At 39.4% G+C, this 25,846-nt stretch overlaps 1 protein-coding gene across 1 annotated transcript in view; it reads left to right on the top strand.

Moving 5' to 3' along the window:
• The window catches only part of DSG2 (desmoglein 2), a 49,258-nt gene extending 23,875 nt beyond the window's left edge, over positions 1 to 25,383 (top strand). The window contains exons 4-15 of the mRNA XM_047086903.1: positions 2,469 to 2,630; positions 2,771 to 2,915; positions 3,771 to 3,937; positions 5,868 to 6,005; positions 6,123 to 6,311; positions 11,976 to 12,241; positions 13,232 to 13,374; positions 13,688 to 13,915; positions 18,610 to 18,837; positions 20,821 to 20,942; positions 22,098 to 22,436; positions 24,313 to 25,383. Coding sequence (XP_046942859.1) covers positions 2,469 to 2,630; positions 2,771 to 2,915; positions 3,771 to 3,937; positions 5,868 to 6,005; positions 6,123 to 6,311; positions 11,976 to 12,241; positions 13,232 to 13,374; positions 13,688 to 13,915; positions 18,610 to 18,837; positions 20,821 to 20,942; positions 22,098 to 22,436; positions 24,313 to 25,383 — 3,198 coding nt within the window. The remainder of the gene's footprint in view (positions 1 to 2,468; positions 2,631 to 2,770; positions 2,916 to 3,770; positions 3,938 to 5,867; positions 6,006 to 6,122; positions 6,312 to 11,975; positions 12,242 to 13,231; positions 13,375 to 13,687; positions 13,916 to 18,609; positions 18,838 to 20,820; positions 20,943 to 22,097; positions 22,437 to 24,312) is intronic.
• The last annotated feature ends 463 nt before the right edge of the window (positions 25,384 to 25,846 follow it).

The raw sequence follows: 25,846 nt of genomic DNA, 5'->3' as shown, positions 1-25,846 counted from the left end.
ACAGACTGAGCTACCCAAACACCCCTCAAAGTGTCTGATTTTTTGATAAATTAGATGGTAATCCTGATACTTTTAATCTCGGATTTACACGTGCAAACCTGAGCCCTTGATTTTTCCCCTAAAGCTGTTTGTTCTCCATCCGTTCTACCCATCTCGGTCAATGGCACTATAATTCTATCCAGTTTTCTAAACTGTAGCAGGTACTATCAGTTCTACCCCCAAAATATACTCCAGATCTACTCACTTCTCTGCATTGCCACCCTCATCATCCGAGTCAGGGTCATCTCTGATTTAGCAAAAGAGCTCCTGACTTGTCTGCCTACTTCACTCATGCCACCCCGACCCAGCTACAGTCCATTCTCCAGAAAGCAGCCAGAGTGATCTTTTGAAAAGACAAATCAAGCATGCTCACCCCCTTGGTGAAATCCTTTCAGTGGCTTCCTGCTGCAGTGGAAGGAATATTCTTTACTCTGGTCTACAAGAAGTCTTATACAAGACCTCCTCTCTAACCTCAGCTCCTATCACCCCACATCTCCCACTCTCCTACATCCCCAAACTGACAAACTCTTTCCGGCCCCTCACTCTTTGCCCTTGTTGTTCCTTCTGCCTGGAATCCCCTCCCCACAGATAATTGCAGTATCTCACAGCATCAAGCCTCTGACCAAGTGTCATCTCCTAAAAGAGTTCCCTTCCCTGCCTCACCCTGTCTCTCTCTATCCCTTTACTCCTATTTCAGCCCGGCTGTGGTGCATTCCACTACATGACACGCCGTACATTGCTTGCTTGTTGTCTGGCTCCCTTAGCAGAGTGGAAGCTTCCTGAAGGCAAGGCCTTAGTTCTTAGGCTAATAGCTCATGCCCCGTACCCCAACATCCAGTAGGTGCTCAGGAAACATTTGTGTGAATGAATACATGTTCATATCCTGGTGTTGTCTTTATCTTCCCAATATCGTAAACATTGTGCAGGAAGAGCTCCTTCAAAGAAGAGCAGCTCCAGAAGAGAAGACAAAAATTTCCTCTGTCTAGCAGCATGTTTTCACAAAAGCATTCGAAAATCCAAAATTTTAGTATGTATACAAGCAATTAAGTTTTTTTGTTTGGTTTTCTGAGATGTCTGAGTCATTCACACATTCTTTCAATAGGTGTCCCCAAAATGCATTGATTCTTTGGGGTTCAACAGGCATTAGCTGTTCTTACTGTTTTTAATTATGCAAGTTGTTAAGAGTAAAATTTACATAAAAAGCAAAGGGTCTTGTGGAATTTTCCCAACTTTCTACATTCTCTATCTAGAGGTAACAGTGTGAACAGTGTAGCATCTTCCAAATCTTAGGAAATGCATAAATATGTGTATATTTACATACTCTTACGTACACACACATATACAAACAAACCAACAATTATGTTTACACACAGTTTTGTTTTATTTTTAACCTGAGTAGAATGATTAATAATATAGCATTAGTACATAAAGATCTAGAATATTCTTTATAAATACTGTATGTGTGTGTATATGCATATAATTGGCAAAAAAAAAGAGAGAAGCACAGAGAAAGAGAAAGACAGAAAGACAGAAGCTCAGTGAAAGGTAATCATGGTAGTGCCCCAGGTTATCATTCCACTCCAGGAACAGAGCTGGTAGAACTGGAGGTTGGAGTCCCCACCCCCCCACCCCCCATCTGCTATTTCCTTGGTTATTCTCAGCAGCAATTTTCCAGCCCCAGTGCATGTTGGAATATCTATGGCAAAGAAATGTACCTATCCTGAGATTTCAGGACAAAGAAGTGACCAGTGAGGTGAGTGGCAATGGCTTCTATGATGTCTGAAGGAGAAAATTAAGGAACCAATAGGGGCCACAGAGGCACATTTACTAGTGAAGAATTATAGACACAAATGAAATTGTTTATAGAAAATGAAGATGACAACCAGGAAAGACATTAGAAATGGGTTAGATGGATGACTTTCCTGAGGCATTCCAAGCAGGGAAGGGACTTGACTTTTTTTTTTTTTTTTAAACCTTGAAAACTTTAATCCTTCTATAAAAGGATACATTTTCAGACTTTCCAGATGATTGAATAGATTTATAAAGGTGATTTTGACTCTGCAATTTTTACCTCATGTGCTAAATTTAAAATCTGTCCTCCCAAGATATACCCCTAATGATATCTTAATTTCATAACAACCCTAAGGGGTAGACAGTAGTATCTCTCCACTTTACAGACAAGAACACTGAGGTGCAGAGAGATTAAGTAACTCTTAGTATCATGTAACTGGTAAGTAGCTGAGACAGGATTTGAACCCAGGTTCTCTTACATAAGCACATCTTCTCTTGAGTGCTTGTGCTCCACAGCCCCCCTCCCGGCCTCCTATCAAGATTATGAAAACTTCAGAGGGAAATTTTTCATTCAAAATATGTACATATAAGTTATAGAGAGCTTAACTTGAGGCATCCTTCTGTTATTTTTATGTTAGATACATTCTGATATTGCAGAAGAAAGAGGACTAAAAATCACATACAAATATACCGGAAAAGGGATCACAGAGCCACCTTTTGGTGTGTTTGTCTTTAATAAAGACACTGGAGAATTGAACATTACCAGCATTCTTGATCGAGAAGAAACGCCAAGTTTTCTGGTGAGAACAGCTTTACATTTATTAGTTTGTAGTTCTTCTTTGATAAATAATAGTTATGATTTGTTTTGTTTTTATATTGTGGTAATTTAATTACCTTAGCTTACATTTCATCTCTTCTATTATTTATGTCATGATTTCAGCTCGTTGGTTATGCTTTGGACGAAAAAGGAAACAACCTTGAGAAACCATTAGAACTGCGCATTAAAGTTCTTGATGTCAATGACAACGAACCAGTGTTCACGCAGGACGTCTTTGTTGGGTCTGTTGAAGAGTTGAGTGCAGCAGGTCAGAGTTTGTTATTTTTGTGATTGAGTACCCCCAGTCACTTTAACCCCACTGTGTAACTGAACACTAAATCCTGTATCTTAATGGAGGCTGAGTACTACCCACAGGACAGATAGTAATAAACCTGCCGCTCTAGGTTTGGAACTGCTTTTTCTGAGATGAGTTCAAAAGGCTTTACATGATGTCTTTTTTTACCGTCAGAACAGATACAGCAGATGGATGTGACAGGTTAGGTCTCTGTAGCAACTGTTCGGCCTTGTAGCTAGAAAGCGGCCATAAACAACATGTAAACAGGTGGGTGTGGCTGTGTTCCCATAAAGTTGTATTTACAGAAACAGGTGGCTGGCAGCTCTGGCCCACCGGCAGTTGTTCACTGACTTTTGACTTATGTTATTTCTCAGGTTTATTGACAACATTGTCCAATGCAGCGGTCTCTGGGAAGACTTGCGGGAGACATTTCTCTTTGATCATAATATAAAGAATAGCTACGTTTCTCCTGAATTGTTTGTATTTTAGTAAGCATGTATTTGTATCTGTTCATTCTTCTTTCTTTGTATTGATTATTAGAGCGATTATAAGCAAATCCGCAGCCTTTCTGTAGCAAGTGTTCAGGACTTCACCCTAAGAATTCTCTGTACTGATGCCAACCTCGCCCTCCTCTTACCTTTCCTAATTCTGTACCCCATCCACACTTACTTTCTCATCCAATTAAATTTTTTGATTTTGGTGAACTGTGATTTTGATAAGCACTTGAAATCCTTTTAGGAACAGGCTGAAGGTATGAAGAAAATAACAACGTACATATGCGTGCTTACAGTTGAGTTTCATCTTAGACACTTTTTTTTCTAATGCCAGATACACTTGTGATGAAAATCAGCGCAACAGATGCAGATGAGCCCAATACCCTGAATTCTAAAATTTCCTATAGAATTGTATCTCAAGAGCCTGCTTATCCTCCGGTGTTCTACCTAAATAAAGATACAGGCGAGATTTTTACGACCAGTTTTACCTTGGACAGAGAGGTAAATTAGTATTTTATGTTGCTCATCTTTTAAATTCTTATTTATCTTTTCAGGTTTTCCTTTCTCTTTATTTCTCTCCTCTTGTAATTTTCATACTTTCTTGTATTCCCTCATTTATAGAATAACTCCTATAAATACCCTCTTCTAGGAATGTGCAATCCAGTATGGTCATCATTAGCCATATGTGGCCATTGAGCACTTGAAATGTGATCCATCCAAATTGAGATGTGCTATAAATGTAAAAAAGTCACCAGATTGGGAAGACTTAGCATGGAAAAAAATGTAACATACCATCTTGGTAATATTCTGTTGATTGCATGTTGACATGATATTTTAGATACCATGGGTTAAATAAAATTTATTTAAAATTGGTAGTATCACCTTTTTTTTTTTTAACTTTTTAAAACCTGGCTGTTAGAAAATGTAAAACTACATAAGGACAGCATGTTCTAGGGCCTCTCCAGTCAGGATTCTGTTTGCTAGAGCGTCCTAAAGCCATGTTCTGTAATTTGTGGTTCTGTAATGAAATTAGCCCTCTGTGCTAATACAGATAGAGAAGGAGGAACAAAGACTGACATTGGAGTCCTAATTAGGATAATGGAAATACTTGTAAATAAATGAATTGTTGTAATTCCCAAATTAGAGGGAAACTTCAGTGGGATTCCTGGACAGGCTGTTCACTTTTTTCTTTCTAACCCAAAGGGAAAATTTTAGATGAAAACAGGAAATAGAAGACTTTTTAAATGTTGTATACATGAAGGTTTTAACAGTGTGCATGAGTAAAATGATGATCCTAAGAACACCGTACTGTCATTAAACATAAATCATTGTCCAAGTGCAGTCATTATGTTTTATATGACTTGGGAAAATGATTTCATTCTGTCCAGAGAGGGAGAAGTTGTGTCCAACATTGCTAACAGGATCTCTGTAAAATTAAATTAAATAATATTATTACTCCTACAATTCTACTCTGTACTTTTTCACATAAAATTAGAATGGAAAAGTATTATTTTTAATTATTCTGATTTTTTAATAAACTGCTATCTGTGAAGGATGCCGAGTTTAACCAATGGTAATGGCTGTCACTTATTGGGCATTTACCATGTGCCAGGTGCTATCCTAAGCCTTTTACATAGATTAATCCATTTAATCCAACTAAAAACCCTGTGAGGCAGATCCAGCTATTATCCCCATTTTACACAGAAGGAAACCAAGGGTCAAAAGGATTGTGTATGTCCAACACAGCCAGTAAATGACAAAGCCAGAACTGGAATCCAAGCAACTGGCCCTAGAGCCTCAGTCACATAGAACAGTTCTGTCCTGCATAGAACCCCCATGCATTGGCACTGGTTGCCTCCTGCTTTTTCTTAAACTCTAGCTACACCGAATGGAGCCATCATAAGGGGACCGTGTGGCAGATAAGGGCTCACTTTGGAGTAGCATCTGAGACATCGTTCTCTAGGACAGGTTCTCGTAACAATCATACCTCTCAGAATGTCTGGACAAAGCCAACCACATTTTGTCCTCCCTGGCCAGGTTTTTTGGGGACTAGGTTTTCCTTGCTTAATTTTTAGCTAAAAACAAAGAAGGAACCAATTCCTATAGTCCCACCATTGCTTCCACATAGAGCAAACTACATTTTGAATGGCACTGTTTTGTGCACTACATTTTGAATGGCACTGTTTAATGTCACCAATGACATATTTAAGAATTTGACTACCAACAACTTCTCTAGGCTTTTCCGGCCTTCTAGAAATGCTCTGACAGCAAATACACAGCATCTTCACATGAATACTAAATCATAAAACTTATTTATGAATAAAATATACTGTGGTTCCTCCTCTTGATGATGAAATGAACTAAGACCAGAAAGACAGATTTGGGAGTGATTCATTTTCATCCCAGACGGATATTTTTCATTGCCTTGCAGGAACACAGCAGCTATACTTTGACAGTAGAAGCAAGAGACGGCAATGGACAAATAACAGATAAACCAGTAAAACAAGCTCAAGTTCAGATTCGTATTTTGGATGTCAATGACAATATACCTGTAGTCAAAAATGCAATGGTAACTATTCTTTTTATAGCAAATGTATCTACATACTGATATTTCAGTCCTAACTAAAAATATATCACTTACATTTGTGCTACATTAAAATAAAATCCCTGTGTTCGCGTTTTGCAGAATGAAGGGGTGGAAGTTAAAGAAAATGAAGCCAATGTAGAAGTTACACGCATAAAGGTGTCTGATGCCGATGAAATAGGCTCTGATAATTGGTTAGCAAATTTTACATTCATATCAGGAAATGAAATGGGTTATTTCCACATAGAAACCGATACTCAAACTAATGAAGGAATCGTGACCCTTATTAAGGTAAGTACTTAGTGTTCAAAATTGGAATGGGAAAAGTTGATGCAGAGGAAGAAACGATTGTATTTTGAGCCCCGAACATTTAAAAGCGCTTTATGTACTCAACTAACACCACAGTTGTTTGAGATTGGAGACCTCCCTATTTTTCCAAGGTCTGTAATTAGTAATTGGTCACACTGCAGTCCAAATTCAAGTAAGGGGACTCGAATCCTAATCTGACAACATGATACCAGCATCATTATTGCTGAGCACACTTCCCGTCCTGCTTGCAGCCCATGCCTGACTGTAGCATCTTTACATCATGACCTCTTGCCACTACTAAGTGTCCCCAATTTACTATGTGTATTTGATCAACTTAACATAAAACCAGACCTCACTAATAATATCTAAAAACAAAAGCTGTAATAACTTCACAAAGCTCTAATTCACTCACCCTCGTACTTAAATATGCCTAAGAGTTACCTTATAAAGCTACATGCCCAAAATGCAGATTCATGGGCCCCATGATCAAGTCTGATGATGGCAGAGCTCAGGAACTTGCCTTTTATAACAGAAATCCACTTGTGATTCTAATGTAAGTAGTATGCAGGTCACATTTTGAAACACAGTGATTTAACTTCTTACTGAATTGAATCAATGAAGGAAAAATAGTCTTATTAAGCATGTGGGTATACATTTGAAATTTATTACCCCCACATAATTTTTTAAAGAAAAATTGTAGGATGGATTTTTATCTAATAGAATAAGTAAGGAAGAGTATCAATGTATTTTTAAATGGCTTATGACAGAATTGCCTAACCAGATTTTGAAATAAAATACAAAGCTACAGCTTTCAAAATACTATTCCATTAAGTCACACACAGACAAAAATTGATTCCGGAAGTTTCTAAACTTTTACAAAAAATACATGGAATAATGATAAAATAAATATATAACAGAATAGAGAAAATTAACTTGAATTTTCATGGTAATAATTATGTGCACTACTTATTATATGCACTGAGACTACTGCTTTGTAAAGCAGAGGAAACCAGAATAAAATTACCTCACACTTAATATAATTTTTTAAGAGAGAGTGAGCAAGGGAAGGGCCAAGGGAAAGAGAGAGAGAATCTTAAGCAGGCTCTGTGCACTGGTGCAGAGCCCAATGCAGAGCTCGATCTCACGACCGTGGGATCATAGCCTGAGCTGAAATCAAGTCAGACACTTAACCGATTCTGCCACCCAAGCACCCCAAGATCACCTCATGCTTAAAGGGAAGACACGTCTTATGATTATGGAAGAAGTGAATAATGGCATCAGAGACAAAAATAGATTTGCCTGCTTATATAGAAGTAAGCATACTTCTTAGTCATAGAATAGTCATAGAATGGTCATGAATGATAGAAGTACTAGAAGTATTCTCACCATACTATGGTAGCACTAAAAGAGATACAGTTATTTCTACCAAAGGAGGCATTTAGCAAAAAATAGTAAAATTAGTATTTTCTTTGGTTCTCGAATACGTATTTTTTACTGAAAAAATCATTCATAAATTAGCATACAAAAATGTACAAACACATGAGTAAATAATGTAATGACAAAGGACTATTTTTGTGAAAAGTGTTTCTAAAACATCTTTAGATTTCAGCACAAAAGTGTACCCCTGGCACCTCTTAAAACATAAGAGGAAGCTCAAAAAAAAAATGTAGTGATGGAAGGATGCTAGCTAGCTACATTCAGTCCATCGTCAATGGCGGGTGGACACAATCAGTACGTGTTAGTAAAATTAGTATCAATGTGACAACAGCAGATTGAGAAAATTATAAATTGCTGTCTCAGTTGTAGAAGATTTGCTTCCAAATTTTAAGAGCAATAATCAGATTCCATTCAAAGGAAGTTAGACAAAGAAGATATACAAACAGCAAACATGCACAGAAAGGATACTCAACATCATTAGTCATTAGGGAAGATGCAAATTAAAACTACCAGAGATACCACCATGCACCTACTAGAATCAAAAAGACTGACAACACCAACCATCAGCAATAATATACAGAGTCCGGACTGGTGGAAAAACGAAGTGCTACAGCTAGTTTGGCCGTTAGAGGTTAAACACAGAGTAGTTACTCAGTGACGCAAAAATTAAGTCCAAGGCATCCACCCAGGAAAAACAAAAGCATATATTGTAATACCTTGTATGATGTTAGGTGGGAACTACATTTATCATGGGGAACATTGCATAATGCATAGAATCGTCCGTGCTGCACACTTGAGACTAATAAAACATTTGTATGTCCAGAAAGAAAGAAATCTGTCCGTACCAAAACTTCTATGCAAATCTTACAAGCAGCTTTTATTCATAATAAAAGCTGGTAACAATAAAAATGCCCATCAGCTGGCGAGCAGATAAAATGTAGTATATCCATATAATGGAATACCATTGGTTAAGAAAAAGGAATGGAGTAATCATACATGCTACAACATGGATGAATCTCAAAATCATTATACTTTGTGTATGAAGCCAGACACAGGGGTGCCTGGGTGGCTCACTCAGTTGAGCATCGACTCTTGATTTCAGCTCAGGTCATGATCCCAAGGTCGTGGAGTTGAGTCCCTGCATTGAGCTCCATGCTGAGTGTGGAGCCTGCTTAAGATTCTCTCTCCCTAGGGGCACTTGGGTGGCTCAGTCAGTTGAGCGTCCGACTTCAGCTCAGGTCATGATCTCACAGTTCGTCAGTTCGAGTCCCACATTAGGTGAGCTCGAGCCTCACTTCTCAATCTCTCTCTCTGTCTCTCTCTCTCTTTGCCCCTCGTGGGATTCTCTGTCTCTCTGCCCCTCGCTCACTTGTGCCCTCTCTCTCTCAAAACAAAACAAAAGCTTCTCTGCCCCTCTCCCCAGCTCATGCTCTCTCTCTTGAAAAAAAAAATTAATTTTTAAAAATTAAAAAAAAAAAAAGAAACCAGACACAAAATACTACATATTGTATGATTTTATCTATGTGAAATTTCTAGAAAAGCAAAACAATGGATATAGAAAGATCAGTGGTTGCTCAGGGCTAGAGATACAAGTGATGATTGACTACAAACAGGCAAAAAGGAACTTTTTGGGGTGATGGAAGTGTTCTAACACTGGATGGTAGTGACATTTGGAAAACTATACAGGTTTGCTAAAAATCATCATGTTGTACACTTCCAATGGGTGAATTTTATTCTCTGTAAATTATACCTCAGTAAAGCTGTCAAAAGGACAACAGGTACTTTAAACTGTGGAAATACAGATCATATATCATCACATGAGAAAAAGCCACAGCTCTTTTAGCAAATTAACAAATATATTTAAAATCTTTAATGCTATTAAAAATAGCAAAAGTAGAAATAGTAAAATATGTTGACAGTTTTAAAAACAGAGGTATTTGCCCTCATTCATTGTTCACAACACTGAAATTGTTTTTCATTCTCTGTGGAGTATTATGGCTATTTATAACAACCACCATGAAACAGTTTTTATGGCCCTAGTACCTACCTCATTTTTTTTAAACATTGCTGTGGCCTTCCATGGCTTTTGAACACTAATGACAGAGAGAGAGAGAGCATGCGCAAGCAAGGGAGAGAGGCAGAGGGAGAGAGATAGAATCTTTTTTTTAATGTTTACTTATTTATTTATTTTGAGAGAGACAGGCAGAGAGAATCCCAAGCAGGCTCCACACTGTCAACACAGAGCCTGATTTGGGGGTCAATCCCATGAACCGCGAGATCATGACCTGAGCTGAAATCAAGAGTCTGACACTCAGTGATCTGAACCACCCAGGCACCCCGAGAGAGATCATCTTAAGAAGCCTCCATGTTCAGCAGGAAGCCCGACTCAGGGCTCCATCCCACAACTTTGAGGTCACGACCTGAGCAGAAATTAAGAGTTGGCCACTCAACCGAGTCACCCACGGGGCCCTGGCTGGAATATTTTATTTATCATCCAGCATACATCAGGCCATCAAAACAAGCCTGTCAAGTCCAAGAACAACTTAAAAAGAAAATAATTTTCACAAGGATTCTACAATCACAAAGAGTATATTTTTTCTACTCATTTTTGTTGAGTCCTTGTCTCAACACCACAGTGGCCCATTTTAAAAAGAGGCCAAAAGTTGTTATCCATCCAGAATCCTACCGAAAGGAAAACAGATTTTTTAATAAATCATTGAAAAATAAAGTGAGCAGTTTTGCAGAACTTGCTATAACCACAGGTGACACATTTAATGTTACATTGAAGAAATAAGCAAAAATGGCCCATGCATCTAAATGGTCAGGATCACTAGAAATAAAAGTCAACAGGACCTATATAAACTATGACTAGGTATTTCTTTTAGTAATGGGATGTAACTCAACAGAGAAAAAATAATTTGTATAAAAACGTTCAGAGCAGTATTAATTATATTAAAAATTATATATAGTCCAAATGCCTAGTAATCAAATGGCTACATAAATTAGGTATATCTAAATAGCAGAATACTATACAAATGTTTATAAAAAGAAAATGGGCAAATTGGAACATAAATATATGTATTCAGTGAAAAACTGACTTTATCAAATGTGCTTTATAATTTCGACAATTCACAAAGAACAATATTTGGAGGAAGGTTAATCTTTTATGGCATTAATAGCAAACCAAGTAGTAATAGACATTAGGCTAAAAAGGTAGGGGTGGATAGGTTATTTGTTTAAATAAATTTGAAAACCCTTGGGTTTAGCAAAATTAAATCAGAAGTCTCAGCTCTTTGTCTGCTAATGTGAAGTGAAAGTCTCTATACTGGGGGGACAGCTGGCAGTGCTACAATTAGGCATATGGCCCTTTTCACCAAAACAAACCCATAGAACACATTTTAAGGAGTATTATATTGAACGTCCATTAACTTTCTTTCATTAAAAAAATGACTTCAGATTGTTAAATGTGTGTGTGTGTGTGTGTGTGTGTGTGTGTGTGTGTGTGTGTGTGTATTTTAAATAATTTGGACTTTAGGGGCGCCTGGGTGGCTCAGTCAGTTGAGCGTCCAGCTTCCGCGCAGGTCATGATGTCATGGTTCATGAGTTCGAGCACCACATCAGGCTCACTGCTGTCAGCGAGAGCCCATTTCAGATCCTCTGTCCCACTCTCTGTCTGCCCGTCCCCCTCAAAAATGAATAAATATTAAAAAAAATTTTTTTAAATAAATAATTTGGACTTTAAAAAAATAAATTGGCTGGGGCGCCTGGGTGGCTCAGTCAGTTGAGCATCCAACTTCGGCTCAGGTCAGGATCTCGCAGTTGTGAGTTCGAGCCCTGCGTCAGGCTCTGTGCTGACAGCTCAGAACCTGGAGCCTGTTTCAGATTCTGTGTCTCCCTCTCTCTGCCCCTTTCCCACTCATGCTTTGTCTCTCTCTGTCTCTCAAAAATGAATAAACGTTAAAAAAAATTTTTTTTAATAAATTGGGGATGTTCCCTAATAATCTTTAACATGTGTGAATTTACAAAATGACAGAGGTTTTAATTGCTTGGTATCAATATGAGTTAGAATACTGAGTGCTGCTGTATTCCCCATATGTTAAGTTGTTACATCTAACATTAAAACTGTACGCGTGTGTATGTGTGTGTGTTTTATGTGCGTTCTAGTTGTTTTCTTTTTTAAAAGAATTCCCTTTGGTATTGCCTTCCCAGGAATTAGACTATGAAGAAACGAAGAGTCTTGATTTCAGCATTATTGTCACTAATAAAGCAGCTTTTCACAAGTCAGTTAAGAATCAATATAAGCCTACATCCATTCCCATCAAAGTAAAGGTGAAAAATGTGAAAGAAGGCATTCATTTTAAAAGTAACACAATCTCCATTCATGTTAGTGAGAGCATGGATAAATCAAGCCTAAGTCAAATAATTGGAAAATTTCAAGCTTTTGACGAAGATACTGGACAAGTAGCCCACGTAAGGTAAGAGATAGTTATGAATATATTTCCTTATTTTAAATTATTTTAAATTCCTGTCTTCAAAAATGAAATGTGAACACTTCATTCCTTCCCTCCCAGTATTATAATTCCCCAAAGGTCTGGAGATTGAATTTCCCAGAATTGTACCTGCAACTGAGAAGCAGGGAGATATATCCCCCGACCCCAGACCACCTTCCCTCCACCAACTGAGTGTGAGGCAGAGGCTGGCTGGGTCCTTCACCTCAAAATAATTCTGGCTAGAGAAAGCTAAAAAGCAACAAAGAAAGAAAGAAACTTACTGTCTTATTCTGTCTAAATCTTACATCCTGAAAGAGTTTAGAGGTAAGAAAGTAGCAAATAAATTTTCTCCACCAGTTCTTGTTGGGTAACTAAGTCATTCTCCAAAGGTTCACCCCCCAAAAAAGCTATAGAATAGACTACAAAACAACTTTAAAACTTCCTGGGTTTGTAGGCAAGAATTGGTCACCCTTGCATATATGTCTTGGGTATGTTACAGAAATACAGAAGGTTCCAGATAAATGTGATACACAGTAAAGAGTAAAGAGAGGTGGGGGCGCCTGAGTGGATCAGTCAGTTAAGCATCCAACTTTGGCTCAAGTCATGGATCTCACATCACAGTTCACAAGTTCTAGCCCCACATCGGGCTCTGTGCTGACAGCTCAGAGCCTGAAGCCAGCTTCGGATTCTGTGTCTCCCTCTCTCTCTGCCCCTTATCTGCTCATTCTCTCTCTCTCTCTCTCTCTCTCTCTCTCTCTCTCTCTCTCTCAAAACAAACAACAAACAAAAAAAGAACATTTAAAAGAGTAAAGAGAGCACTTTTAGGACAGTTTCAAAAAGTTCAAAGCATTTCAGACTAATGCCTGTAACAAGAACATAGATAATGAACCAAAAATTAAACTTGAAAGAGTTGTAGATGTTAGAGATTATGTTTATACAGAAGTGAAAATTAATTTTATGTTTGTGTTATAACAGATATGCCAAATTGGAAGACATAGACAACTGGATCTCTGTGGATTCTGTTACATCTGAAATTAAACTTGTAAAAATTCCTGATTTTGAATCCAGATATGTCCAAAATGGTACATACACTGCAAAGATTTTGGCAATATCAGAAAGTAAGTTATTAAATATATAAAATAAGTTATTTTTTCTTGGTTATAGGTACTTAGATAATATTTTTTAACATCAGAGACCTTCATTTTGTTCTTGTAGGAAAACCAGATCTCTCTAATGGACAAACCTTCACATTTCTACTTATTTAGTGGATTAAAAAACATGACTTGATTTGAGTATGAAAACATATCTAGGATAGAAAGTGCTGTAATTTGTTAGTACCTTCTTCTCACCAAATCGGAAGGATAATTCAAACTATATCCATTGTCAACAATATAGGCAGCATATCCATATTTCTTCTTTATTATTTTTCAGGTTATCCAAGAAAAACTATCACTGGCACCATTGTTATCACAGTGAGAGACATCAATGACAATTGCCCCACTCTGGTTGAGCCAGTGCAGAGTATCTGTGAGGACGTGCAGTATGTGAATGTGACCGCAGAGGACCTGGATGGGCACCAGAACAGTGAGCCTTTCAGTTTCTCCATCATCGACAATCCAGCTGGGATGGCAGAAAAATGGCAAATAGTGCACCAAGAAAGTAAGCAAAATCACTAGACTACATATTTAAATATTAAACAGGATAGGGGCGCCTGGGTGGCTCAGTCGGTTAAGCGTCCGACTTCGGCTCAGGTCATGATCTCGCGGTTCGTGAGTTCAAGCCCCACGTCAGGCTCTGTGATGACAGCTCGGAGCCTGGAGCCTGTTTCAGATTCTGTGTCTCCCTCTCTCTCTCTGACCCTCCCCCGTTCATGCTCTGTCTCTCTCTGTCTCAAAAATAAATAAACGTTTAATAAATAAATAAATAAATAAATAAATAAATAAATAAATAGGATAGAATTCTAAAATCTTTATAATATAGACTGTGCTTTCTTTTTTCATAAATTATATTTCCAATACAATTTTTTTTAATGTTTATTTATTTTTGAGACAGAGAGAGACAGAGCATGAACAGGGGAGGGTCAGAGAGAGAGGGAGACACAGAATCCGAAGCAGGTTCCAGGTTCCGAGCTGTCAGTACAGAGCCCAACGTGGGGCTCGAACTCACAGACCATGAGACCATGACCTGAGCCAAAGTTGGAGGCTCAGCCGACTGAGCCACCCAGGCGCCCCTCCAATACAATTTTTTAAAGAAGTTTATAAAATGAGGTTCAGAAGCTCAGGTATAGTGTCTTTCATCAGCCTATAGTTAATACTTGATTTGGAGTAATAGAAGAGAGAGAGACGAAAAATAACTTGATGTCTTAAAGATAGCTAGGTATTCCCTAAACTGCTCTTGAAGTACTTGTTTTGTCTTGTAAGCTAAGGAGTATGTCGTCTGTCTAGGCACAGCAATCAGAGTAGATGTCTTCTAAAATCTTAAGCTATGGTAACAATTCCATTAAAAGAATATTTATGGATCACTTACATGTACGAGGCACTCTGCTGGCCCGTCATATGCATTATCTCATTCAGTGCTTTTTTTTTTTAAATTTTTTTTAACATTTATTTATTTTTGAGACAGAGAGAGACAGAGCATGAACAGGGGAGGGTCAGAGAGAGGGAGACACAGAATCCGAAACAGGCTCCAGGCTCTGAGCTGTCAGCACAGAGCCTGACGTGGGGCTCGAACCCATGGACCGCGAGATCATGACCTGAGCCGAAGTCGGCCGCTCAACCGACTGAGCCACCCAGGCGCCCCTCATTCAGTGCTTTAATCTATAACTTATTCCCTGATTACAGCTGAGGAATCTTGGCCTAACTAGAATTAAGCTGGTAAGTGATGGACACAAGATAAAGAAGGGTCTGTCTGACCCTCACCCCATTCCAGATGGCCATGTGCGTATATCCATATCTTGGACATACCCCCTTGTTGACATGAGCTTTTGGGTGTTTTTCAGGGTGGTTTTGAATGCCAAAAACTATCTAGAAGACTATTTTGTTTTAAACAATTAGTGGTCATTTTAGAAAAGTTTCAAATATAGTACCCAAGCTTTTCTTACTTTACAGGTGTATTGTTATTTTAAATCTAACAAATTTTTACAATCGTTTTAAGAGGCTTTGAATAATGTTTGGTCCAATGTACAGAGTAAACACCTTCAACATCTCAGACTACATTTATGAATTAAGTATATTTCATTTTTTTCCTATGTATTTCAGTGATCTGAATTAACAAATAAAATGCATTATCTCACTTCATGTGATCTATATACTCTAAAGTTCCAATACATTTGACTTATAAATACCCTAAACCAGAAATCCTCTTCAGTGGTTCAATACAGAACAAACGAGTGATATTTCAACCTACAGGTACAAAGCGATGACTGTAACATATTCACACATTTAAATTGGAGTTAACAAAGCTGTTGCATTAATAGGGCTAATTTTCCAAACAACATAAAAACACAGTAACAAACACAAATAATTTCCGTATCATACACAAATATTAAAACTATGTCTTCAAATTGCATAAATATTCTGTACCTAATTCTAAATCTTCTTGGGGTTTATATATTCACTGGCAAAAGACAGTTATGCCCTTGGTTAACTAAATTTGCCTCCCCTCTAAGGATGAAGTACTTGTTTAGTCAATCACCATCCTAATTAGTTGATGCTTCTTAAGATCAAGTGCAGCTAGAATGAGCCCAAGGTGGCAGACATCCAGATGATTCCTCTTATGGTAATTAAATCACAGGCTTCAAACTCGAGAAGTGGTTGGTCTTCTTATTCACAGTGTCTAATTCTGTACCCACAAAAGTCTGGGACTCCCACCTATGCTGAATGCTTGATTGGAGCTGGCCTTTCTTTGACTAAGATGTGTAAATGTGTTTCACATTGAACTTGCTGGGTTTCCAAGTCTTATTTATTTTATTTAAGAAACACGTGATGTTTGGGAGATGCCAGTCACCGTCCTAAACACTCAACAAATGTTAACCGCCCTAGAAGTTTGGAACAGATGAAGTTTCTTCACAGATGAAGAAACAAGGGCAGAGAGTTTTATTAACATTCTCAAGGTCACAGTTAAGAGCTGGAACTAGGATTTGAACCCAAGTGATCTGCCTCTAGAGTCTTTCTGAATACAAAAATGAATTTTCTATCTAAATATCAAGATGTTTGAATTTGATGGGTTCTTGAATTTTTTGTAGTCTTAGGAACATGAAATTCTTAAGGATATACATGTTGGAATGTTATAAGAGGAAGTCACTGAGATTTACACTTTATATTTCTAGATGGTTTTTAGAGAGAGAGGATTCTATAAACTAAGCTTTCTTCCCCTTGATTACAAAATAAGATGATTGGCAAGCTGCCGTGATAATAAACAGTACCTATCTATTTTTATTTATTTGAGAAAATTCCAGAGACCGATGTGGCACATCTTTGTACCTACCACTTAGAATGAAAGGAATATTAACAGTTTCTCATATTTGAATAAGACCTCTTTTTTTATAATGATGGATAAAATAGAAGTCCTCTTTGTGACTTTCCTCCCATCTCAACTTGCCCCCTCAAAGCCAATCACAAATTTAATTATATTCTTCCAGGCCAAGTCTTCATGGATTTTTTTTTTCTTGAGTTCAAGTTCCTTTAAACAATTAGATGCTTTTCTCACTTCTCCAAAGCTTTGAGGATGATTTAATAAGTATATTCTAGCTATGCAGATCAGATCCCATGAAATTTAACCTCAAAATGAAGAGAGGCTATTTCTTATTTCCAAAAATAAATAATTAAAATAAAACAAAACAAAACCTAAACATTTCATTTTTAGCTTTGTATTCAATCAGGTTTACATGTCTTGCAAATATATTCTTTTTAAGTAAGTGTTATGAAGATGTCAGGACAATTTTTGAGCTCTTCTAACTGATCATTATTTTTACTCATGTGAACACTGGTCATTATTTTTATTCATATGAAAGAAAAGTTTGAAAATAATCATCAGTCACATTTTAAAAAATGACAGAAGGTCATTCATACAGCACTTTTTGTGTCATGTTCTTTGAAAAATGAATCCAGTCGTAAGGAAATAATCGAATAAATTCAAACTGAGGAACATCCTTTCAAATAAGTCATCTTCAAAAGTGTCTGGGTCTTGAAGGCCAAAAAAATAAAAAAACAGTGGAACTGATCTAGATTATTCATAGAGATTAGCGTGATAACTAAAAGCAGTTCATAATTCTTGATTGAATCTAGGATCGAGGGGGGAAAAAAACAGAAAGAAAGAGAACTATAAAGGGCATTATTACAATTGAAATGTTTGACTGTGGGTTATATCAATACCAAATTCTTTGAGAGCACTAATGTCCCTTGGTCTTAGAAGGTATATGCTGATGTGTATCATAATATCTGCAACCTACTTTCAAGTAGCTCAGAAAAATGTGTATGGACAAACTATTGTTATAGAATGTAAACAAGTCATGAAGAGTATATAGATATTTATTTTAATATTCTTAGAATTGTTCTGTAGATTTGAAATTTTTCAAAATTTTGGATATATAGTGATACAGTGTCAGGAATAAGAAGTAAGGAGCTACATGAAATGAGATTAGCCCATTGCTGAAAATTATGAAAGCTGGGGATGGGTACCATGAGGGTTAACTACCCTCTTCTATTATTGTCTGTTTGATAATTGCCTTGATAAGGTTTTTTTAAGAAATGGTAAAATAAAGGTCATTTAATGGAAATGTCATTTAACTTTTAACTTGTTTGTTACTGTATTCCCAGTACATAGAACAGTTCCTAGCATTTGGTAGACATCACACACAATTGTTAAAAGTAATAAAAGGAAGATGTATTCACATCTAATCCTTTGTTATTAACCTTTCTCTTGGAAATATCTGGACTAATTTTAACAAATGTAAATTCAATTCAAATTTTAACTAATTTTAACAGTGTGAATTCAATAGAAAAGTTAAGCAATGGGGCACCTGGGTGGCTCAGTTAAATGTCCAGTCTCAGCTCAGGTAATGATCTCATGGTTCGTGAGTTCGAGCCGGCATTGGGCTCCACGCTGATAGTGTGGAGCCTGCTTGGAATTCTCTCTCCCCCTCTCTCTGTCCCTCCCCAACTCACGCTTTCTCTCTCTCAAAACAAATAAACTTAAAATTTTTAAAAATAATTTTTAAAAAAAGGCTAAGCAAGAATAAAGCTTCTAACTGGAGCTAAATATTATTAGCAGTTAAAGAATGTTTCTGTGATTTAATCTCACCCCTTCCTTGGTAATCACTCATTTTCCTTTCCTTTTGCCTCCTACCCTTGTAGGTACCAGTGTGTTACTGCAACAAAAGGAGCAAAAGATCGGGAGAAGTGAAATTCAGTTCCTGATTTCAGATAGTCAGGGCTTCAGCTGCCCTGAAAAGCAGGTCCTTAAACTGACAGTCTGTAAGTGTCTGGACGGCAGCAATTGTGTGGAAGCTCTGCGTGACTCCTATGTGGGCCTGGGACCCGCAGCAATCGCGCTAATAATTTTTGCCCTTCTGCTGTTGCTACGTAAGTATGTTGAAAGCCACTCTTTAGTTTGTCTAGTAATTTTGATGCATTCCCAGTATTCTTTTACCATAGTGGTCATTGATTTCTTTACACATATTCTTTAACCACACTAGAACACTTTTGAGGGTGATTAGGGGAACAATAAATGATCATTGATAAATTCACCAAAGCCCTCTTCAGATGTGCCTTGCACATCGTAGGCTCTCAAGCTCTCTTGTGTGAATTTAGATTATGGATACAAAGGTTATTTTACAAATCCGTCTTATTCCCACCAGTTCTTGCTTTGCACATTCAACTTGTCAGGGCTCAACCTCCTTATACCCTCTGCTTTCTTGCCCCTTCACCTGCGCCAACAGTAGCCAGACCCTCTGAGCACTTCCGTGCTTCCCTGCAATGACAACCAGTCCTGCCTTCCCTGCATGACCTCCAAAGACCTCAGGTTTCCTTTCACGAAACAACAAAGTACTGCAGCCTGGGGTCGTGTGGAATACCACTCCACTTGGCCACTGAACAAGGGCAGAGGACCACCTCCGAGGCAACCTCAGCGATTTCAGTGATGAGGGAGGAGCTTGTCAAAGCCAGTAGTAGGTGTGCAATTAAATGCACAGCACTTGCCAGTTTACAGTGTGCTTTTATGCCATCGTCTCTGTTTTATGAGTAAAAATACAGACATGGACCGAGAAGTGACTTGTCTCAGCTCACCAGTCTGCAGGTGGGTACTGGAGCTGGGACTACATTTTTTACCCAGAGACCCCTTGCATTGCCTTCTCATTTCAGACTCCCCGGGGCCAAATGTGGTACTCGGCGCATGGTAGACCCTTGATAAGCATTTGTTAAATTTGTTGAAATGATTGAGTTGCTTGCCACTGGCTAATTTCAACTTTTTTACTCACAGTGGCTATATTTACTGAGCTGTCAACTATTTAACACAAAAAGGAATCTAGGAAGTAGTCAGTTCATCTTTGGAAGCTGCCAGATGGAAATGGCAATAAAACCTAATTTGAGATGGACTGCTTACAGGTGTAGTTAATTCTTTACTACATCGATCAAGAAGACAACCTTGGCTTTCACTTCCTCCCTGAAGCAGAATAGAATTTAAGAAGGGAGCTCTGAAATTTTACTGAATTCTAAATGAAATGTTATATATATTTTAAGGGTTTTTAATGTAGAGTCATTTTAGAAAATAATACTCAGGTAATTCAAATGTTAATTTGAACCTCAGTGAGTCATGCCTTCTGCTGAATTCTACTCCAGGATAAAGTGGTGAAGTATTATAGAAGTTCCAGTGTTCTAGAATATTTGAACATATTAAAATTTTCCTACCCTGGGAGCTTTTGATCTTTTTAACAAATATATTTTGGGGGGATAGTGAATTTTCTCCTATTAAAAAAATCGGTTTAAAAGAACAACAAGAGGGGCGCCTGGGTGGCGCAGTCGGTTAAGTGTCCGACTTCAGCCAGGTCACGATCTCGCGGTCCGTGAGTTCGAGCCCCGCGTCAGGCTCTGGGCTGACGGCTCGGAGCCTGGAGCCTGTTTCCGATGCTGTGTCTCCCTCTCTCTCTGCCCCTCCCCCGTTCATGCTCTGTCTCTCTCTGTCCCAAAAATAAATAAACGTTGAAAAAAAAATTTTTTTTAAAAAAATAAATAAAAGAACAACAAGAGATTTAAATCTTTAAATTAGTTTTGATGATTCATATGCTATCAAATCCAGACTTGGTATGCCACCCAGCAACAATACACAGGCTGCTTATGAGGAATGAGGACTCTGAATTTATAATACTTCCTCATCCTGCTTGTCAGGCTTTGGTACAAGCTTGTCTTGGGGACTTTGGATCAGCGTGAAGAAAAGAAAAATGCAAAAATAAGGCTGTGCATAAGTGAAGACTGAACTCTAAGAAGCGATATGCAAATTCCAAAATTGAAGATACGTTTAGAAATATGTGGGGACTAACCTGGTCCTGACTGCATTTTGTTTCTGTCCAGTTGTACCGCTTTTACTGCTGATGTGCCATTGTGGAGAGGGTGCCAAAGGCTTCACCCCCATTCCGGGCACTATAGAGATGCTGCATCCTTGGAATAATGAAGGGGCACCACCTGAAGACAAGGTCGGATCATCAGATGTCAATGGAACATGTCTTCTTTTCTGATTTTAAAGGGCCCTTGGGAAGTGTTTCTAACATTTTAAGTCATGAGAGAGTAAAGTGGCCATTATGGATTTCATTCACATGTCTTTGTTAAACAGAGGGTTCAGATGACAACATATTTTGCACTTGTTGCCAGGGCAGAGTTGAAGTGGTTTTGCTCTACTGTGATAGGTTCTATGTTACCGAAAATCTAGAAACAGGGTCAGGTCGGGTAATGACGCAGGGAATGAAGGATGTGCTTCTAATTTCCATTCCCTTTGATACATAGGGCCGGCAGAGGTAAACCCACCACCCCCGTGACAATTATAAAATGTCGCCAAATCCCCTCTCCTCTGGTCTCTCCCAACTTCACCCCGGGTCTGTGATCACCATCTGCAATAAGCATCATGCTCAATAGGATATGATTTAGCATCAAGTGCCAGAGAACTCAGAAAAACAGAGGCGTAAATATAAATGTGAGCAGTCTAGGTCCCATGTGGTGATTCCTGTACAACTGGCCCCAGGTGCCTCCTTTCTTGTTGTTCCTCCATGAATGAGTTCCATTCCCATATGGCCTTCATGCTCCAGACACTAGCTGCTGTCCCCACATTCCAACAAGCAGATCAGAAAACTGCTCTTGAAAAACATTTCCCAAAAGTTGCATACCCCATTTCTGCTTGAAATTATATTAACCTGAACTTGTCAGGTCACTAACCCTAATAGCAATGGAGGCTTGGAAATACAGATTTTCCTTGAAGCAGCCATGTATATCTCCAGCTAGAAAATAAATAAATAAATAAATAAATAAATAAATAAATAAATAAAGGTTTAATAACCATAGAAGAAGACATTACACTCTAGAGGAAAGTTGCAATGCCGTTGATGCCCATAGAGTAAATGAGCTGAGAATATATTTAAATGATTTTTTTTTTCTCCTTGGGTTATAATCAGCTAACAAAACAAGAAGGTGGAGTGGAGATCTTCAGAAGGCTCAAATAGAAGTTACTCAAGCCAAAATATTTTTCCTAATTTGCCTCTGTGGAAATAGCTTATTCCCTTGATAGGCCCACTTGGCTCAGATCCTCCTACCAACTGTACTCCATCCTTCTCAGTTCTCAACTGTATTTGCTGTCACAGGTGGTGCCATTGCTTCTGACAGCAGATCATGGAGAGAGCGTAGCAGCAGGCGGTGGAGTGGGAGGAGGTATGACAACCAACGAAACCATCGTGAAAGGAGGCAGCTCTGCTTCCTTCGTCAAAGGGCAACATGAGATGTGTGAGGTGGATGGAAGGTGGGAAGAACACAGAAATTTCATTTCTGCTGCAGTTGCCCAAGTGACAGGGACAACAGGAGCCAACATAGGTGCTGAAACTTTAAGGAGCACAAGAGTCATGGGGTCTTCCAGAGACATGGCCGGAGCTCGAACAGCTGCTGTTGCAGTGAGCGAGGAATTCTTAGGAAGTTATTTCGCTGAGGTAAAGGTTGGTTTTTATATATGCCAGGTGGGGGAGGGGACATTTAGAGGTGAATGTGGTATTATTAGGGTAATCATTGCCTTGGATCTAAATAGGACTTTGTCATCATTTAAGAAAATGTTTCTAGGCAGTGAGGAAAGAGTGATGTGGCCCATTACACGAGTTAGCTCAGTTACTCAGTGATAACAAACGACCCCATAATCTGACTTCGTGCAGAGGCTTATTTCTCACATTCGTGTCTTTGCCAGTTGACACAGCTCTGCTCTTCTCCATGTTGTCTTCATTCCAAGCCGCATGCCGAGAGAGCAGATTGTACCAGGGCACTGGGCAGCTCCATCCTTGGGAAACAGGCAAGAGTCACACAGAACCAGGCAATGATGGATCCTACAGCGGCTGCCTTTTTGTGCTCACGTTTCATTGGTCATAGCAAATCACATGACCAAGCCAGATGTCAGTGGGTCAGAAAGTTCAGTAACTCTGCAGGAGCAGACTTGACAGACTTGACCCCGCCAGGAGCAGAGGGAATCTGTGACCTAAAAACCACAGTCTATTATGTCCATTTAAATTTTGCCTATGTAGCTTCACTATTGAGGCAGTTTACAAAAAAAATTAGGAGGAAAATTGCCAGAAAGATGATGGGATGCAGTCAGAAAGCTCATGCCTGGAATTAGGAATTAGAAGCAGGGCTTGGGGGGCGCCTGGGTGGGTCAGTCGGTTAAGCATCTGACTCTTGATGTCAGCTCAGGTCATGATCTCACAGTTGGTGAGTTCAAGCCCCCCATCCGGCTCTGTGCTGACAATGTGGAGCCTGCTTGAGATTCTCTCTCTCCCCCTCTGTCTCTGCCCCTCCTCTGCTCACTCTCTAAATCTCTCTCTCTCTCAGAATAAATAAATAAACACTTAAAATTCTGTATTTAAAAAAAAGAAGAAAAAGCAGAAGCAAGGCTGGATACCTTTCTTGAGAACAAGGTCCCTGTGCCCCACACAGGAATGGGCAGAATCAGAGTGTTGAGCATCTGAAGGACACTTGAGACAAGGAAGGAGATGGGCTTCTGTGGAGACCAGTTTATTTCTGTCCCCTCTCTGCGTGGTTGCAAATTACTGGAGTGCTTTCCCACTTCCTGTCTCCCTCCACCCTCCCTTCTTTCAGATCACCTGCCCACCCCATTAGCTTGACAGGGTGGTGGTGATGTGGTCAGGGTCAAGGAGAACCACTTCCCATCCCCCTTCTGTCTCGCTGCCGAGCTCCGTTCTGGTGCCCTGTTGGTTTCATTTGGATAGTTTCCCCTCTCCACTCTAACCCTGCTCAAGTCAGTCTTCGTTGTGTATGTATGTGAGCAGTTTTTAATTCAGAAATCATTTCAAACTTTCCAGAAAATTTTCATGAACAGTAGAAATTTTGAACTCCTGTATATTCTTAAACCAGATTACCCAATTATTAACCCTTTCCCACATTTGCTATTTGCTTTTCTCTCCCTCCCTTCCTCCCTCCACCCCCCTCACTCTTTCTCTCTCACACACACATGCACATGACACACACACATGCACATTTTCTTCACAGTACAATGAACAAATTTTGAGACATAACAGTGACATATTCCATATTTTGATTTTGCCAATGATCATAATAATGCCATTTATAGCCATTGTTTTCCCTGTCCAAGACCCCATCCAGAAGTCCTGCCTTTCTTACCTTTCAGAACATGAATATTTTTTTAAGAATACAGGCCAGTTGTGTTGTAGAATGCCCAATTTGTGTTTCTCTGATGTTTTCTTGTCATTAGACTCACGCTGCGCTTTTGGGGCAGGAATATAGTCTCATTCTTAAGTGAAGTTGTGTCACTAATTTGTGCCTCTGTTTTTATTTCTATTTTAGAAAGCTGCTTCTTATACTGAGGAAGATGACATTCACATAGCCAAAGATTGCCTTCTGGTTTATTCTCAGGAAGACACTGCATCTCTACACGGCTCCATCGGCTGTTGCAGTTTTATTGAAGGAGAGCTCGATGATCACTTTCTAGATGATTTAGGGCTTAAATTCAGGACACTAGCCGAAGTTTGCTTGGGTCAAAAGATAGACATGGATGTGAAAATTGAGCAGAGGCAAAAACCTGTGGGAGAATCAAGTATGAAGGCAGCTTCACATTCATTCGATGAGAAAACTAGGATTCACGCAGAGAATGCCTACTCCTCGGGCAGTAGCTTTCAAGTTCCCAAACCTTCGCATGAAGCAAATGCGGAGAAAGTAACTCAGGAAATAGTCACTGAAAGATCCATATCTTCTAGGCAGAGTGAGAAGGTAGCTACACTGCTCCCTGATCCGTTGGCTTCTGGCAATGTTGTAGTGACAGAAACTTCCTATGCCACAGGCTCCACAATGCCACCAAGCACCGTGATCCTGGGTCCTGGACAGCCACAGGCCCTCATTGTGACGGAGCGGGTGTATGCTCCAGCCCCTCCCTTGGTAGACCAGCACTATGCTAATGATGGTAGTGTCGTGGTTACCGAGAGAATAATACAGCCTAACGGGGGCATCCCTGGTCCTCCGGAAGGCACTCAGCCTCTGCCAGATGCACATTATGTGATGGTGAGGGAGAGAGAGAGCTTCCTCGCCCCCAGCCCAGGCGTGCAGCCCACTCTGGCCGTGCCTGGTGTGGCAGCAGGACAGAACGTGACAGTGACAGAAAGAGTACGAACAGCTGTCCCCACGCTGCAATCCAGTTACCAGATTCCTGCTGAAACCTCTGTGATGGCCAGAAAGACAGAGGTTTCTGGAGCCAGAGGCCCTGGCCCTCTGCCAAATTTCAGTTTAGAGGAGTCTGGTCATTCTAATTCTACTGTAACCACATCTTCCACCAGAGTCTCCAAGCACAGCGTCGTGCAGCATTCCTACTCCTCAACCCCTGTCGACCGCAGTCTGACCCAGAGTTTAGCTAGCAGTGACTGACTTCATGTTTCCAACGGACCTCTCTTTTGATGAGCCTCCGGTCGTAAGACACATACACACGGGGCTTGACACTTTTCTCAGTCACTAACACGCAGCCGACCTCGCTGTCCCAGCCTCCAAGTGTGTCCTTCACAAATGCTCCAGGGCTCACTGGGGGCATAACGATGAGACTGTGTCTTAAGTGCCTTTTAATGAGTTATGTCCAGACAGTTATGGCCAGAAAGCAGGTTAAAGAGAGAGTAAATCTGGCTTTAAGAGTTTGCCACATTGACACAGAGTGTCCACTGCATGAGCTCTCCAGTAGAGCCATCCCTGAAACTGACTGGGAGTCTTTGCACTCACGGTCCACACTGCTGTTCTCTATTCCATGCTTTACTGCACCTGGCAGGTTATCCACACGTTTATCCAAAAATATGAGCACAGCCTGGACAACTGGTTTTGCTTGTTTTCTTTCTAGACTAGG

Source organism: Lynx rufus, unplaced genomic scaffold (genome assembly GCF_022079265.1).
Source record: "Lynx rufus isolate CCGP_SWC_20201006 ecotype Redwood Valley unplaced genomic scaffold, mLynRuf1.p SCAF_22, whole genome shotgun sequence".
Lineage (NCBI taxonomy): Eukaryota > Metazoa > Chordata > Mammalia > Carnivora > Felidae > Lynx > Lynx rufus.
Note: the sequence above shows the minus strand (reverse complement) of the source record. Positions and strands in the feature narration are given on the sequence as shown.